Below are 19,678 nucleotides of genomic sequence, written 5' to 3' on the forward strand. Positions count from 1 at the left end.
GCATTTGAATAATTAATCTCTGATAATTTAGGTCTCTTCAAATAATTAGCGTCGACTATTATTATGGAATATTCAAATTGCGACATATTATGCGTTATGTATATATTCTCGGCATTGGAATTCAAAGAAATTTATCAGAACTGTTATCAGTACAGTCATATGAGTTCACACACGGGTACATAGTTTAATAAGAATGGTTAATAAAACCACAACAAACTTAATTAACCTTAAATATTCATTTTGCAACCATTGATGTAGTTACTGATGGCTGTATTTATATAAATTATAAAATGTGTTTGTGATTTAAATATACTTTGATATTAGAATATAAATTAATGTAACCATAGATTGGAAAACATATTAATCAGTTTATTAAGTAAAGTAGGCAATTTCATTTGAATCTTATTATTAGCTTATTACGTAAATATAATATACTAAAATATAAATATTCTCTTTCTTTTATTTTTTATACTAGGAAGCCGTATTATAATGTATCAATTTAGTGGAATGGCAATAATCTTGTAATTACGCTGTGGCATTTGTGGTTTTCTTTAAAACAATTTTAATTGTTGAATTGTTTGATATTGTATGTACTTATGTGTATTCAATAAATAACGAAACATTGTGTGGCAATTAAATTGTTTTAATAAATATCTGTTTTGCTCTTAAATAAAGGATCTTGCTGTTGCCAAACAGAAAATTGTGTTTTTTATTAGAAGCGTAAAACCTCAGCAAATACACTAAAATAAATCCCGTGTTTGAATAACAGCCAAAAGCTTTTTACAAAGGAAAATAAAGTATATGTGTCTTCTTCTTCGGCGTTGTTCTCTTCACTGCTGGATAAAGGCCTCTTTCAAACGTCTTCATTCCTTCTTATCATCCGCTTTTATCATCGAGGCAATGTCATCGACCCATTTTTTGGGGGGCCTTCCAACTCTTCTTTTGTTTACCCATGGTCTCCACTTTATTATTTTGGGTGTCCAACTGCCATCATTTTGCCTCGCAAAGTGTCCTGCCCACTGCCATTTTTATTTTGCTGCACGATCCATGATATCCACGACTCCGGTTCTATTAATATTAATATTGATTCTATTTATATTGATTTTTGGATCATGTCCATGATATCTATGGCTCTGGTTCGGAGCCTTATTCTTTCATTTCTTATTATGTCTCATAAACATATGCCAAGCATCTGTCTTTCCATGAATCATTGGGCGCATTTAAGTTTATGGCTACTTTTCTGTGTCACAGACATGGTTTCGATTCCGTATGTCGGCACATGCAATATACACGATTCATAGAATTGTCTTTTTAAGCATAAAAAAAATAAAATAATAAGTATAGCTCAGAGTACCTACAATAAGATTCTAATCTAAGAAATAAAAAAGTCATGTTTTGATACAATTTTTTTAAAGATGATTGTTTCTACTTTCGGGTAAGTTCATAGATATGTAGCAAGATTGCAAAAAACTTGTTAGTAATATTTTATTATTATGTACCTTGAACATGAAGGGCAAGGTCACAGGATATAAAGTATGAATGTCAAAAAAGGAAGATGTCTGCTTCGTGGTGTAATGGTCAACGCATTTTCCTATCAGTCAAGAGGTCTCGGGTTTGATTCCCGACATTAAATATTTATTAAAAAGGATGTTTTCACACTAGAATATTTCATAGTCCCTGGACTGGTACCTAAAGCGTAAAACTGATCATCTTACCTTCACGTAACAAAAATGATCAAGATACGCTGAGATTGATGTACCAATGTAGTGCCCTATGCACCATTAGGTGCGCAAAGGGAATAAAAATATTGTTTAAATGATTTCTAGTACAACAGCGCCATCTGTGGGATTCAAAGTGAAACTTTATTATAGAGAACAAAAAATCAAATTTGTTTTTCATGTTATCCGCTTGTACAATTTAATCTGTTCACCTGTTACTATCTTCAGTGTGGATTTGCGAAAACAAATTGCAGTGCGGGAACGGTCGTAGGCTCCAGTTAAATTATTAATAACTTTGCTTCTCGTGACATTTTAGTGATTGTGAACTCTGTTAAAAATTACTCAATAAGTCAGCAATACTAAAAATCTTTTCGATAGTTTATATTATATCGAGTGTTGTGATATTAAGTGCTGTTTTGTTAATAACCTTTCGACATTGACGAATGGCGATTTTCTTAGTGTGTTGAATATTAAGTCCAAATAGGTCCAAGTGGGAACATGGCAAAGGAGGACGACGATGACAATCTTCCCGATAAGGATGCGGCGAAGGAATTCTACGCCAAATACGAGCCGAAAGAAATTATTGGAAGGTAAGGGTTGAAGATTATCTGTCATGCTTGAAAACTGCAATTCAAAAATATTTCGTAAACCTCGTGTTTTAAATACTTTAAAACGATGTCATTCCCACGCGAACTTGTAAATATTCCGCAATTTTTTTGGTTTACCTAAGCTTATGGTTTTTCGTTTCTGTAAATACATATTTACTTCAGTTCGTGTATGTAAAATATTAAACTCAAGGACATATCGAGTGTCATAACTCATAAATAATAATATTGCATAAAATGCTCCACCCGTTTGGCGCGCTGTACAAAAACTGGAAAATTTAATTGTTGAAACGTTTTTCGTCATAAATTTTAAAACTCAATATTATGAACAGAGTTTATTATAATTATAGAATACTTGTGTTATTTTTGTGCATAAATACCGTGATTTTGTATTTTCTTTTGATAGGTTAGATTTGATAATGCTCGCATAAAATCGCGTCAGTTCGTTTTTGTCCAACAGACCAAAACACAAATCTGCAGAAATAGAGCTTATTTTGATTTACGAAATAGGCATACATAATGGCCAGAACTCAAGACAAAATTCGTTTTAAAAAAATCCTTAAATAACTGTTTTTTTTTTTATATTTTAAGTTGATTTTTATAAATAAAGGTTTTCTCAGAACTCCTGTACACTTAACTAAAGATTCAAAACAAATTCTCACATATTGAATATTTTAATACATTGGAACTTGGTTATAACGATCACGGAAATAGCGAGATATCGGATATAATTAACAATGTATTATCTAAGTATGTATCTTAAAATATTTCGTCATTCATCTATGTAAACTAGGTATGCAAACTTCCTTGTCAAAAATCAAGTATTGTGCTAACTTTATCTGTTAAAATGTGTATTTCCCACTCTGTTGTATTTCGCCGTGTGTTCTTTTCCCACCTTTTAAATAATAAAAGCTTAATCCCAATTTCGGTCCAAAAACTCCCAAAAATAAACTGTTTAGCAAACTATTTGTAAATATTTATGTTTTCTGTCCCCTGTTAAAATAATTATTTGATCTTATCTCCAAAATATGTTAAGAATAGTATAAAAACTGTAAACGTTGTAAACAATTCACCAGTCTTGAAGATGCCTACTTAGGCGAAAGCGTTGGTTGGTCAAAATAATAAAAAGTAAAACTAAACGAAGAAGTTTCACTGATAAGTTTATTTATAATTTTATCATAATCATTAACTATGGAGTTTTATCAATAAATATCAACAAAAAACATTTTGTAGTTTATGAATGACATCTTTGTTTTGGGGGTTTATACAATGTTTTTTTTAAAATGTTCTATGGTCAATGCATTGTGAACATTACTAGTGGGTGATGTCAGATAAGTTAAAACCTGACCCTTGAATTACAAACATGACTGCTAACAAGCAGAAGTGTTTTAATTTGCGAAAAAGTGGCAAATATTTGTAAAATAGAACGTGGCGCGAAATATGTTGATGTGTTTAAAAGTTTTCTCTATCCTTATTACATTGTCAGCATTGTGAAAAAATACGAACATTTATTTATCTAAATTCGGAATTTAGAAACTGGTATGTTTGCAAGCATTAATTAAAATTATCAAAAGTGATAATATGCCATGGCGATTGGATTTAAAAATACCTTAATCTGGTATAACGAGTAATGCTTATAACGAGCAAATTTAGTCAGACCCATCTTGCTCGTAACAACCAAGTTTCACTGTATTTTGTTTTTTTTTACTTTGAAAAGTAAAATGAACACCTGCAATATTAATTTATTACGATAATATTTTAAAAACAGTATGATTCAACCTTGGAGTTCCTTTCGGATACCCCATCGTATATATGTAAAAAAGTGTTAAATCAATTCAAATATATCAATGGCACCTACGTAAACTTGTGGTCTATAGATAGCCTGCTTGACAAATTCTCGGAACAATGTCCTGTCCTACAAATTACTGTTTACACATGGACAATGGTAGAGTCCTAGAACAGAACAATATTGTATTATCCACATGTAAACGGCCTTTAAAAAAAAAATATACAAAAAAAATACTGTTTATTCTATCTTAATTGTATTTTAAAAATTACATTAAGAAATGGTAACAAAGATTATTCATCATCATCATAATTCAACCGTTATCCTTTCCTCGAATTTTAAAATCTTAGCCACTAGATGGTGCTGTTACTGCTGTCTGAACTGTCAAACTTTACTCCGCGCTCAATGTCAAATTAAAATTTACTTATTTCTCTTTTGTATTCTAAATAGGCTTCTGTAATAAAAAGTACCCACTTCAAAACGATTTTAAATTTAAATAAATCACAATTAGCCCGCTTGAACATGATTTTTGTCACTTCCAGTGCTTCGATATGTGTATCGTCATAATCACTCGGGAGAATTTATCATCAAATGTACCGTCGTCGTAAATTTATGGCTTCCGTATCTTCTGATTTATATCACCCCCCTTGTATAATTTGTCACACAGTACAAACGTCTAGATTTCTTCATCTCTGTCGAGATGTTTGTCTCAGTGTAAAGCATCACAGCACGCTGACACTTCTATAATTGGTTTCATTTCCCGTGTGAATATTTTTGATGTAGAAAATCACCCACACTAAATGCTTTACTAGGATTAGTGAAGTATGCCGAGAGATACGATCAGAATTTTTTAAATGTTTATTTTTCATCTTCTCACATCCCACACAGTTCTTAATTAGTTCTCGGTACAAATAATGTAGCTTCCGTTTAATGTTCTTTTACATCATTTTATCTGCAGCCCGTAGTGTGAATTCAAAATAGATTTTAAGATTAAAAGATGTTGCGAAGTAGATTGTAATAATGTTCAACTGGCTGCCCAGATAGGTTATAAGCCATATAGATAAATACATTTCCATATTCTTTTTAAAGAGAATCTCCGTCTCTGTTAAAATGCATACTGCAAACAAATCCTGTTTTTGTAATATCAGCATATGTTAATCTTGTTTTTCTTTTCATGGTCATGTCATACCATATTTATATGCTATAAAGTTATAAATCATTAAAAAAGGAATGGCCCACGCTCAGACGCTGAAGTCTTCGTGGGCATTTTTTCCAAATTTTTTATTATTTTTATTATCATATATTACATACACAAAATTATAATTTAGAAAAAGTTGCTTTGACTGCCTAACTAGGGTTATTTACCCCGTTCTAAGACAATAAAAAAAATATAAAAAACAGTAATTCAAATATAGAAACAGTTATAAAAATAGAGGACAAAGTGAAAAACAAAGTAAAAAAATGGAGTAAAAACGTATTAAAAAACATAAAAAATATATAAATATGTATATAAAAATATTTTAAAACTCTGTAAAATGCGAAATAAAAACAATACATAGTAAGAAACATATTCAAAGACATAGTGAAAAAATGAATGTATGTGTATAGCAAAATGCATATTTAAAAAAACATAGCAAAATACTGAGTAGAAGGAGAAAAAAATACATATTAAAAAATAAAGTAAAATATGTAATAAAAAATAAAAAATTATGTTATAGCTTAATTTTAAGATGATTTTTTAAAGTGTATTTTTGTAATTAAAATTCTATGTAAATATATGTATGGAATAATAAACAAATAAGAAAAAAATGAAATAAATAACCATCAATCTTGATAAACTCCACAGAGTGTTAAATCCTGTATTTGTTTAAAACAATTTGCAGGGGTGCAATTGCAATTAGAAGATAAGTTAGTCGGAAGATAAGGTAGTTGTAGCAATAAGGATATAGGAAGATAAGGTAGTCTCAGTAATAAAGATATACTTAAGTAGTTGAATGGCCAAAGAAGAAATGAACCTTTCAAGAAGATGTGGCGGGATCGAGGTATATCAATAAACACAAAAAAGCAGTTGATGGAAGTCCTGGTATTCTCCGTTTTCCTTTATGGGGCTGAAACATGAAAGGAAGAGGATTGATGCATTCGAGATGTTGTGTTGGAGAAGGCTGCTGCGTGTGCCTTGGACAGCCAGAAGGAGGAATGCATCGATACTGGAAGAGCTCCATATTACAACTCATCTGTTAGTGGTGTGCTTGAGGAGGATACTATCTTTCTTTGGACATATTGCTAGATGTGAGCCAGGCAACCTAGAAAAAGCAATAATGTCTGGCCGAGTTGAAGGTAGGAGAAGCCGGGGTAGAATCCTAAATAGATGTACTGACCAAATAAAGGAGGCTACGGGGCTAAAATGTTATGTGTCGGTTCGTCGGGCTGAGGACAGACTGGAGTGGAACAGACTAATCAGAAGTGTTCATGGTGGTCACGATCCTCAGCATTGAGGGACCGACTTGGAAGAAAAAGTAGTTGAAGATTAGGAAGATACAGTATCGAACCTGTATCTTCGAGTTTTGATATTTTAGACGGTATAAATATTGGAAGTTATCAAAGGCACCTGTGCCTCACGGTATACACATCTATGTACTCAAAATTATAAAAATCACATTTAACATGTTTGCGGACACATTCTCTCATAGGATCCACTCGTATGAGCACATATCATAACTTTTTGGAATGTTTCACATCCGATTGGACTGTAGTTGATACATACTGGAACTCTTTCATTGCGGACTATTTTTTATAGGGATACAATATCTCCTACCATATAATTACTTCAGTTGCTGCCTTTTCACTACCGATGTCTTTCGGAGTGATGTGTCGCTTTAGACGTCTTTTCTTAAATGAGGAACGATTTTGACAGCTTTTTCAAGCAGAACCGCTAACGACTTAAGCGAGAACTTTTTGCTTTTATTGCGATTTGTTTTTATTTTAAATTGTTTGGATGTGGCTGCTTTTAATCGCACAAGCCTTTTTACAGTTTCAGTGCTGCAAAACAGCTTTTATTAGATATTTTTAGTAACATATTATATTTAGAGAAAAATTGGAACACTTACTAAAAAACATTCCAAAATAATAAATAGTATATATATTTTATAACTTTATAATAAATTAACTAGGAGGTAGTCATGTTATTGTTTATTTTTGCACAAAAATGTCTGCCTTAAAACAGGTTGTACCTAGTTAGGCAGACTAGATATAATCCAGAGAAATGTATTACCTAGGTATGTATGTAGTAGATAAAGAAATTGTAATTTTTGGTAATTAGCCATTATTATTATTAATAATAATTACCCACTAAGTTTAAAGACTTTTTGGTGGGATTTAAATTGAAAAGATAGAAAGATTTAAAAGTACAAAAGAGAAATAGGTTCATTTTAATTTGACTTTAAGATCGGAACAAAGTTTAACAGTCAAAACAGCACTATCTAGTGGTTAATATTTGAGGATTTGCGGTAGTTACAGCACATGGGTCAAATCATTTGACACTTAAGATGACAATATGCGCATGTGCCGTAGATGCAATGGCAACACTACACAACACAAAAATGTTGTCACTTAAAAAAAATAATATTGCCATTTTTTTTTGTCGATAGCCATATCTTCCTGAAAATCAATCGAGATACACTGTATTGCGGACAATGCATACCCCTACCACACCTTCACTTATGTAGACGCATAACTGCTGATGTCAGATAGAATGAATCTCTGATATTTTCTATATTCGTAAAATTAAAACTAATCGTCGGAAATATTCTACGATCCCTCGTATATGTGAAACATTTAACAAAAATTTTAATGGTCTTGATATATTTAACACTCCATACAATATGTACAGAAGAGAATTAATGTGCTTGATTCATGATCTTCATTCATAATTCATTAAATCATTAAATCAAATGTAATTTTCCACTCTTACTTTCCTTCAATCATCCTTTACCACTCCTTATCAATTTCCTTCTCTCCTTGCCACTATCTCCTTGTTTTGTCCATATTTATCTTATTTTAATGTATAGTATATTTATTATTTATATAGTTTAAACTTTAAGACGTCGTCGCTTTATTACAGTATTATTTAGTGAATACATATAATTGGATGTTTTTTTAAATATTAATTTAACCTAAATAAAAATAAATGAGTCACATTCAATCAATCAAGGAACGCGCTACTAAACACACGCTTTTAGATTTCTCCAAAACTGCGTGTACTTTTCACCAGCAATTGCGAATTAGGGTTTGGTGAGAATGATAATTCCCTATCAAACAGACATTACGAAGAATGGCATTTAATACCATTTGTCAAACAAACCATCACGCCGTTTCGCCGTAGGGGTAGGCAGAGAGGATAGAATGCCATATCACTCTGTCTTTTCATACAGACCTCGCTTCCCCTACATTTATACATCTTCTCATGCACGCACGCCGATTATTCTTACTCTTAACATGTCTATCTTCAAGTATTTGATGGACTTGATCATGCCATGTCTTTCTTAATCTTCCTCGTTTTCTGAATCCATCAACATTCGCATTGTAGATCCTTTTAGCCGTTCTTTCGCTGCCCATTCGCTCTACATGTCCAAACCAAGGCAGCACCCCTTTCTTGATTCTGTCGATAATGCATGTCTCAGCCTTACGCAGTTCACGAACCAATAAAGAAAATCAAAACTAAACCAAGAAGTTGTGGTCCCATGGCTAGTGTTGCGGACTCAAAGGTCAGAGGTCCGAGGTTCGAACCCTACTCTACCCCAACGTGATTTCCAAAATGGCCACTAAAATTGGCATATTTAGGTAAATCCTAAATATGCCAAAAATAAAAAATTTCCTTTTTTTTTTCAACCATTTTTATCACATCTTCTTTTTTCTCCAGGGGCATCAGCTCGACTGTGCGCCGAGTCATCGAGAAGGAAACTGGACGGGAGTACGCAGCCAAGATCATCGATCTCAGCTCCGAGACACACGACACTGTAGAATGTCACACCATGAGGGATGCTACCAAGCAGGAAGTGGCTATCCTGCGCTTGGTGATGGCCCATCCCTACATTAGTGAGTCCCACTTGGTAATAATAGAGGCACACTCCACTAGACTGGTGTTAGGACGATTAGGTTTTTTAAAATAGGATTGAAAGGGAATATCTTGTAGATTTGACAGTCATGTTAGAATCTGTGTTAATGTTTAATGTATTCGGTGACTATTGCAGTAAGAGGTACAATGAAAAATTTTCAAGTTTCTAATTGTTGTTATCTTTTGCACTTTGATTGTAAACAATATTAAATTTTCACTCAATTGGTATGTAAAAAATTGATAGTGACTGCGCAAAACTGAAGAAAGACTAGTTTTTACGAACACTCTCCACATCTTCCGCTTTCTATTATGTTGTATCCCGACTCAACACGGGGCTCTCTGTCTATTATGTTGTATCCCGACTCAACACGGGGCTCTCTTTCTATTATGTTGTATCCCGACTCAACATAGGGCTCTCTTTCTATTATGTTGTATCCCGACTCAACACAGGGCTCTCTTTCTATTATGTTGTATCCCGACTCAACACGGGGCTCTCTTTCTATTATGTTGTATCCCGACTCAACACAGGGCTCTTGGCCTCATAGAGTTCGGGATATGTAATAACTTTTTTTGTAATATGTATCTTTATGTGAATAAATAAATAAAATATACATAAATATATTTAATAGTGTAACTAGAGGAGACAGTACAATAATGCAACATAGAAAAGGCAGCAGTTATTCTGTACTCTCTTAAAACTCATTACTATCTGTATACACGACACCTCGCCGTGCATACAGTTGAACTGTAGATAGGAGGTGGCTTGGAGCTGCTATTTGACCGGCTATCGGGTGATAGCTTTCTTCAGGCTTCAGTTTTCTTCTTCGGAAGGGCAGGCGGCGACATCAGAGGCGGAGAGGGCGTAGATATAATAAAAACGCAGTCTTGGTTATACACTATACACATTGTTCTTTGTTTTCTTTTTGGGAAAAAACGACCCCGCGTCCATTCCACCGGCGCTCATTGACGTCTGAGCGATCTCGCTAAGCCAGCAAGAAAATTCCTTCACGGTGGCGCGTTCGTCTCTGTCCCTCGGTAAGGTGTACCACCACAGAGCCCGCATCGCTAGCGGGATCTTGGCCACCATCTCGTTCAGTAGCTGCGGTGATGATAGGCAGCTCGAGTTCCTCGTCCGCTCCAGAGTGGCGACCATGTTCCTCAGGGCCACGGATAACTCAACTATCCCGGTTGAGTTGGGGCTCTCCACTATGGCGGGTAGGCGGCGCGCTTTCTCCAGCATGTGCGCCGTCACAATCTCCTCGTGGCCGAACTGCAGTTCCAGGGTTTCCATGATGAGGTCCGTATTCTGAGGATCCACCATCAGGGAGGAAACCGCCTCCTTGGCGGCCCCTTTCAGCGCACGTTGTAGTCGGAGCAGGTTTTCCGGCGTCGTCAGCCGGCAGACTTCCGTAGACCTCGTATATTGGGCCTTGAAGGCAGGCCATTCCAGTGGGTCTCCTTCGAAGGCGGGCAATTCCTTTGCCGTAGATTGGCGCGCCAACAGCGCCTCCATTTTTCCATCGTCGCCATCGTGTGATCGTGGGCTCCCCGTTGATCCTCCACGTAGCGCGGTGGCCATCTCGGTGATCGCCGCAGCCATCTGCGCGATCGGGTCCGAAGAGCGGCGTACCCAGTCTCCGGTTTGTCTCTCTGCCACCCCAGCTCGTCCGCTGGGGCCCGCATCTGCCCTAGGAGATTCCATTGGGGGTCCAGGTGCGGTCGGTGTCTTCTCAGAGCGCCTCAGGGCGGCGCGCAGTTTCGCAACTTCAGCCTGCAGAAGTTCGACGGTGTCCTCCTCGGAAACCTCCTGTGACGACGCCTCGGTACCCGTCACCGTGGATACGACGTCGGCAGGGGGGGTGACATCAGAGGTTTTCTCGGCGGAGCCTTTTCCAGAGCGAAGTGAAGGCGTCATCTTCCACTGGGATGTGGCGTCCGTATAGCAGCTCCGATCCGGCTCGAAGGACCACAACTATATACACGACACCTCGCCGTGCATACAGTTGAACTGTAGATAGGAGGTGGCTTGGAGCTGCTATTTGACCGGCTATCGGGTGATAGCTTTCTTCAGGCTTCAGTTTTCTTCTTCAGAAGGGCAGGCGGCGACATCAGAGGCGGAGAGGGCGTAGATATAATAAAAACGCAGTCTTGGTTATACACTATACACACTTTATTCAATAAAAATACAGAGGTTCTATCAAGTAATTTGTACCGTGCCGCAGTCGGGCACGGTACGAGACAGCATACATAAGCCGCAAGGGAGAGCGAGAAGGGGTCGGACTTTCCCGGCTTACGCCGTAGCACGCTCTCCTATTGGCTGGACAATTTCAGATATTGTTTTTACACGTATGCTTATAAGATAAAATAACTCCCTCGAGATGAGTTTTACATGTAAAGGGAGTATGTAGGCCTCTTCCCCGTATCTTATTTAATGTAGAAATGATACAGGGAAAGGTCCCACATACTGAGAAAAAGGGTGACATGAGTTTTAGAGGATTTGACAGGGTCTGATTCCCCGCAATCTGATACAAATATGTGGCTAGGGTCTCGATATCCTAACTTCTGCCCCTGCGAGTGACATAATTAACCGTCTTTATTTTAGGGGCAGCTAGTTAGATTACAAATCGAGACTCCTAGCCGAAAATAAACATAAAAACATGATATACAAATATTAACCTAAAAACACTGGCACCGCACACTCTCGTCCGAGCGCCATTCGTCGCCCTAGCGGCCACTCGGGAAGCTTCAGTCGCGGCCGGGGGTTCGACCGTCTCTCCGCGGTCATTCCGTCCATTTTCCCCGTGCAGCTACCATCTCCGCCTGGGCGCCCGCAAAAGGGCCGCTCGGCTTGGTGTCGGTGCCTAACGTTTGGCGCTCGTTCGCCGCGTCACAGGCCGTGTTGTATGTTGTATTATCGCACGCGCGGCGATGTCCGATACAATCTGACACTCTTGCATTTCATCCCGCTGTAAGGTTATTATTATTATCATTATGAATAACTTATACAGCGCCATTTTCGTAGTATAATACCTCAAGGGCGCTTTACATAGTGATTCTATAGATAAATAAATTTAATTGAAGCTTTTAAAATTGTAATTTAACTAAAACAATTTATTTTGTTGTCACGTGCTACGGATTTATTCAAATGATTTAGAGAACAAGTGGGTTTTAAGTTTATTCCGAAACATCACTTCACTTTCACAGCCTCGCACCTCTGCTGGGAGAGCATTCCATGCCATAGGGCCTGCGACCGCAAATGCGCGTTCACTAAATTTAGTGCACTGTTTGCGTAGAGGTATAATAACTTTTCCTCTCGCCGTAGACGTAGCTGATCTAAGTGTGAGACGCCTGTCAGCTAGTTCATCTGGAACGCATAGTTCCCTTAGATATTCCGGAGCAGAGTTGTGCAGTGGTTTATACATTTATGTTATGAAATTGTTTTTATTTTTAACAAATATTTTTTCTTGTCTTTCATTTGTTGGCTATTGACAGATGAATCCAATATTTACAGCTATAATTATCATCAAATAATCTATACTTTTGTATAAAATTCCGATCTATCATTTCAAGTTTAAATATTTGAATTTTCTTTTGAAAAATTTAAGCAGAATGTCAGTTTTATTGCTGCATTTATTTATGGATGCACATTATTACGACTACTTATATCTGAAGAACTCAATGTGACGTGAGATTATTGATAACTTGTTCATTTAATTCGCTGGATGCTGAGTTATATGACGTTGTATATAAGTAACAATTTTTAATCACATTCACAAAAGTTTCTGATGTATTTATGTCTGCCACATACTATACATTTACACTGCATAAGTTTTATAATTGTATTGACAATATTTTGCTGACAATATTTCTTTGTGTAGAAATATTCAAAGTTTTATTTTTAAAATGAATAACCCACTAAGCCTAGGCTTGTCAGCAAGTGGGAAAGAGTAGATATGAAAGGAAGTTGAGAAAAACACCACAACACTCAGAACCACTGAGAAAAAAATCTTTCTTGGATTTCTTTCTTGTAACTGGCGGGAATCGAACCCGTGACGCCAGTTTCACAATTAGCTGTCTAACCAACCACCACCATTAAATGTATTTCATTTAATAGTATGTATTTTGCTTTAAATTGCTCTCTTGAAAATTTTAGTAAAATGCAGTTACCACCGTTCTGCATCCAGCCAACGATTTGTCTGTCAATAATTACGCGGCCAAAGTCATTATTATATCTTTTTATTTGAATAACACCCTTTAAAAAGCCTCTTTTATCATTCTCCCGACAACCCACGAAAACTGACTTCCAACATCTGCTTGTTTAATAATTTGATGCTATCAGTTTCATCACTCAAATTTTAAAATGACATTTCTTTCATCCAATCTCAGTAAAACTCCATCTGGCACTCATCCAACACATTACTGATACATGTTCCAGAATTTTCTTTCAAACAAAATAGCCAAAACACAACATTTCCCTTTGATTCATTAGAGAATTTTCCTTATGTGCGACTGTTAATAAAAATACTATTGGCAAGCGACACAATACATTTGTGTTTTCTTGCCAAGTGGAATATTGTTCATCGCTCGTCTTGTGTCACATCCTACTTATGTCAATTGGATCAGCCATTTGAAGTAATTTACTGGCTGTTTTCAGTATTTTAAATATTCGATACAATATTGTTCTGTCCTAGGACTCGAACGTTGTCCACGTGTAAACAGCGATTTGTAGGACGAGACATTGTCATGAAAATAGACGGGCAGGCTACCTCCGTGGAACAATGATTACCCCCACGATGCAGCCGCGTTGTCCTCGTGTGAACACGAAAAATATTATTTATTTTATACCAAGATGTATTGGAATTGTTAAAGGACAAATTAAACAATAAAAATATTTTTTTTCAACAATGTTTGAGTATGTCCAAATGCTTGCAGACTGGCTGGATTTCCTCCCTTGGAAGTTATTCATATTTAAATTTATTTCAACAGAGATGGAAAACATTTTTGATAGGGGAATATGGAAGTCTAGGCATTACAGGGCTTATGACCTGTCATTGGCTGGTTTTAGTGGCCCAGCCATTTCAAAAATGTTTTCCCTCTCTGTTGAAATAGATTTTTAAAAAACTTTTCAGTCACCATTTTCGGTAGAAAAAATGCGCAGAAGCGACACATACACGTTAAACAAATTGCTATTGTCATAAAGTCCTGTCCTTTAGACTTTAAACAAAAGTCAACAGATGGAAGAGTTGAGGAAATGTAGATGTTTAAACATAAACAGAATGGTGAATGTAACAGTGTCTAAAGTGGCCCCTTAAACCAGGCAATGACAGGTCATAAGCCCTGTAAATGCCTAGACTTCCGTATTCCCTTCTCTAAAATGTTCTCCATCCCTGCTGTAATTTTTCAAATATTTTTATTTTATTTTTAAAAACACATATTAAACACGACAAGGAAACAAAGCAAGTTTAGCATCTTTATAACTAAATATAACACAACAATATACAAGCCACAAACCTTTTGTTACACAAATAAAATAAATATATAAAAACACTTTCAAGAATGGAGGAAGCGGTAAATCTAGAACCAAGGGAGATAAGCCAGCATTTCTGCACCTCTTGAAATAACCCTCGGTCTGGTTTTTATATGTTTTTTCCTGATTTTATTTGTTGCTTTTTGTTTCTAGTCGAACTACAAGATTCATTCGAGTCGGACACCTTCATTTTCCTGGTGTTTGAACTCTGCAAAAATGGAGAGCTATTTGACTATCTTACTTCCGTTGTTACCCTGTCGGAGAAGAAGACGCGTTACATCATGAGGTACTTATGTTCAAAATAATTTATTTTCTATTCTTATTCATCGGCAGTAAGAAGGCTAAGTGATTGATGCGTCACCAGAATGTTAAACTGCAACGTAGAGTCGACACCCATAGATATCGGATGTGTATTTTGTCATTTGCATAAAAAACCCTCTTATATGACAGTGGGGATGGAACGCCACTTTACAGTGTCTGCGTGCAGACCTCGCTTCATCTGCATCAATACATCTTGTCATGCACGCACAACGATTATTCTGACTTTTGACATGTCCAAGTATTTGTTGAATTTGGTCATTGTTAACGAAAAGCGGACTCTAGCAAAAAAACTAATTTCATTCAGTTTTGTAAAAGGTGGAAAATATTTTAAGAAAGGAATGGAACACGGAAATGGACCTACCGTTGTTACGATGAGAATGTTCTTAAAGTTCGGGCACTGGATGATGAAATTCACTATGAATTATGTAACGATTTATGATAATTTGTACAACAACGCCCGACGAATCTAATAATTTTATTCAATCTCATTGTGTAATGTCAAAAATGCTGTTTGTTTTGTTCGAAATCCAAATTGTCTAATTTTGTATTTCTTCTATCTTGATGTAAGGTAGGTACCATAAGGATGGGTCAAGGGAAGGATGGGAAAGAAAGGTAATCTGCCAGGAATAATATAGGTAAATGCTGTTATTTACTAAACAGTCATACCATGGCGGCCTCCGTGGTGTAGTGGTCAAGACGCTTGACTCACGCACGGAAGGTTCCGGGTTTGATTCCCGGTGAGAACACAAAAATTAAAATGTGATTTTTCTCAAGCCTAGTTGTTCTGTAATGTAATTCACCACTGTAATTGGGCCTCCTGGCCTGTTGTGGTGCAAAAAAAAATGAAAAAATGAATGAATGAAATGAACCATATCTCTCCATATCTCTCCGTTTTCTGCATCCACAAACATTCGCACTGTAAATCCTTTTAGCCATTTTTTCGCTCAGTCCATTCGCTCTACATGTCCAAACCAAATAGCACTCCTTTCTTGGTTTTGTCGATAATGCCTGTCTTAGCTTTACATAATCCTCGGATCTTGACATTTATGGCACCTATCATACATAGTTAGCAGCTGTACTCAAATAATTAAATAACTATTTTCATGATATGTTTTTGTTTTATATTTTTTTACATTACGCAATTGAATTTTGTTCATGTAGGCATTGTAAGGATTTAGGCAAAACCTTACAGTAATAATCTAATAGAGTCGCCCATACGAAGCAAAACCATTCTATGATTATTGACCACAAACTTAGCTACAGATTATAGCAATACAACGGGCCGTAGGACTTGCGTTGAGAATTGCGAACGCAAAGCGAAACCGTACATTACACGTTTGTTGTCAAACTAAAAACAAAACTAAAACCAAACTAAAATCAAACCAAAAAGTTGGAACTCTTTTGTTCTATGCAAAAGAGCTTAAGGGCTTCTCTAGAGATTTATTACTCTGAGGGCAAAACTGTCCATTCTGGTAACCTATTAAAACATAGCTATTTATTTCACATCTTTTGAAATCTTCAAATATGAGAATTTATTTAATAATACAACAATATTTTGAGTTTGTCCAAATTTTGTAGACAAGGACTGGATTCAACTGCATAGGAATATGTTTATATTAACTCTTTAGATTCATTTAATCATACAATTAACAATAGGATTATTTGATCAATAAATAAAATAATGATATAAAAATAAATAAATCTACTACCACAGTAGCAGCATGGGAAATAAGATGAAAACAAAACACAATTATTGATGATTTTCATTTTATTAATTTAAATGCTTTATAATCATTACTATTTATCATTCTTTGGATAATTTTCTTACAATAATACACATTCTTTAATATACTTAAAGTTAACGAATGTTTGGTAATGTATCCAAAATAAAACAAGTTTATTGGATTGTAATTCTACTTTATTTTCAAGTTCAAGTTCTACCAATTGTCTGCATACACAATAAATTAACGAATGTTGTTCCTAATAAACCAGATTTGTGTTGCTCCTGATATCATAATCAATCTCCTGAATAGATCTAGTGGTCTTGTCCCTTTACCTCTCTCTATAAATAGTGAATGGAGCTTCTCGCTACTTTCCATAGCTCTTTTATAGAATATTCATACGTGGTGGCTTCCGTGAAGAATTTTGAGGCTTTTAAATAGTTTTGTAATCTTTTCGGCAAATTGATAATGTCCAATCAATTTAATCCCCGTCAGTGCAGAATTCAGTTCCTTTTTTGCCTCATTCAAATAATCTACAATATCAGGTATGTAATTTTGAATTACGTTATTTCAGCACAAAGATACCAAGGCTACCAGATTACAGAGAGCTTTTTCTCACTTGGAAATGAGCAATTTTTCTTTGTATGCGGGCACAGCCAATGAGACATAAGTCCTCAGCTGCAGTGTGCTGTATGTGGTATGCTAGCTGTAATGAACCGGAATAATTTGATAAAAAAAATTGCAATTAAACTGATTGTACAGAAAATTATCATTATTATTAATTAATTTAAAAAATAAGGGAATCGTAATATATCTGTTTTATTTGGTAAATAAAATAATATTATCAGAGCTATAAAAAAACTGCCATTAACAATAATTATCTTCACATGTATTGAGAATGATTTGGCTTTTAAAATTCTGTTTCCAGGTGTTATATTGTTTATGTATGTACATATATAGCAATATTATTAATTTCTGTTATGCAATATTAAGCATATCTCGTTACATAAGCTTTTTTTGTTTATGTACACAAGCTGAAAATAATGATCCCTCATAATGTATTAGTACATTTGCTAATGTCTGTTTACATTATGCATTTAAAATATGTATTTGGAATATCTCGCATAAATTTTGCTAATTATGCCAATGTCTGATGAATAATTATAATATTGGATAATCTTTTAATATTTCAAATAATCCCTTTACTTGTTACCAAGAGAGTACTTCCAGGGTGTTTTAAATAAAATTTAAAAATAGTGTTACTTTTAATTATAAATTAATTATGAGGAAGTTCAGTGGTTTAAAAAAAATGTTTGTTAATAGACTATCAAAGTAAGTAAAAAAAGTTAGTGACTTTTTTTGTTCAAGTTTCAGCTGACACGGAAACTTATTCAAATTAGTTTTAAAAGGTCACTTCAAAACGCCCAAAATTATATGTTTTTATTGTTAAACTTTACGTGTTCATTAAAATAAGTGTTAAATAAAATACACAATGAAATGAAAGGCATAAATTTAATAGTTCCTTGTAATGTTGTACATAAATCTTATATGTAACAGTTCTTCAATGTTCACTATAGGAACTATACCTTTTTAACTATAAAGAAATTACAAAAATACTAATGTGAAAGATCTTACAACTACTAACATTAGCAAAGTAAATCATAAAATCAGTCTCATTTTTATTTTTTACGATAGGCAATGACAATACATCAACTAATTATTTTAATGGACTGCAATCCAATATCTCAAATTGTGCTAATTTTCCACCTGAATACAGCCGAACGTAGTCTGATGCATCCAGACCGCAGGTTTTGACCGAGCCGAAGTAAAGTTTTTAAGTTAAGTTTTATTGGCCAAAACCGGACCAAAACTTTGTTCGATCACCAAAGTTTCTATTCTATTATTTTTATGTATTGTATTTCATTGCTTTGCTTTTTTAAAGTTTTCTAATTTTTAAATTACACCGCCTGTTAGTTAAGTCTGTGAGTTTTCCTGACATTTAAAAGTAGGACTCTGTACCTATCAAAACACACTTAACCTCGAAAAACATAGCTACCTGGAAACCGGAAATATATCACAACTCTATAATTGATTGGTTATTGTTAACACATGCTACGTGAACCTGTGACGTTTCAAAGTAGTTCTTTTTTTTTTTTAATTTCATTTTCTAAAATGTTCTCCATCTCTGTTTTAATTAGTTAATTTTAATAACTGCTTGGGCGAAATCCAGTCTTTTGTCCACAATTTCGACAAACTCAAAATATTGTCATTACAATATATTGAGTAAATATATTTTTGGTGATATTACCTGTTTTTTACGGGAATATTTTACTGCAATATAGGGACTAAGAGCCATGAGTTTTAAATTATTACTATTTTTACTTTGAATAATGATAGTTTTTCTGATACTCCGGGGGTATTTTTGGTTGATTAAAATCTTAAGTAATATATTAACAGAACGCTTTTTAGATTCCCCTGCCAAAAAAGGGGTAAAAAAAATAAAAACCTAATACTTTTTTGTAAATTTAAGAATTTCGATGTAAGGATAGTTTGTTTATTATTTATTATAGAAATAAATGAGTGATACTTAAATTCACAAATTTGGAATAACCAGTGACCATAAATAGATCAGTCTCGAATATGTACTGAGATGTGAAGAAAAATACATACAACCGTTTTATTTATTTTTCACACATTCTACGGAAAATAGGCCAGGATTAAAGGGGTTAAACGTGCATACTATTGTATTCATCTGGTCTTTAGTGATTTAGGTGATTTATTCATAAGTTTACTAACATTAGTATTGGAATCGTATGGGAGCAATATTATTATTCATCTAGAAATAATAATATTATGAATTGCCCACATTCTTGTAAGTCGTAAAATG

General features: G+C 34.9%; 1 protein-coding gene across 4 annotated transcripts in view; it reads left to right on the top strand.

Moving 5' to 3' along the window:
* Positions 1-1,935: 1,935 nt before the first annotated feature.
* PhKgamma (phosphorylase kinase gamma) overlaps positions 1,936-19,678 on the top strand; it is a 41,383-nt gene continuing 23,640 nt past the window's right edge. For all 4 annotated transcript variants that reach the window (XM_088229387.1, XM_088229388.1, XM_088229389.1 and 1 more), the window contains exons 1-3: positions 1,936-2,308; positions 9,028-9,203; positions 14,903-15,035. In XM_088229387.1, coding sequence (XP_088085513.1) covers positions 2,217-2,308; positions 9,028-9,203; positions 14,903-15,035 — 401 coding nt within the window. In that variant the 5' untranslated portion in view covers positions 1,936-2,216. The remainder of the gene's footprint in view (positions 2,309-9,027; positions 9,204-14,902; positions 15,036-19,678) is intronic.

This window comes from Micrasema longulum, unplaced genomic scaffold, assembly GCF_059751315.1.
Source record: "Micrasema longulum isolate JH-2025_06_02 unplaced genomic scaffold, ASM5975131v1 h1tg000664l, whole genome shotgun sequence".
In the NCBI taxonomy this organism is placed as follows: Eukaryota; Metazoa; Arthropoda; class Insecta; order Trichoptera; family Brachycentridae; genus Micrasema; species Micrasema longulum.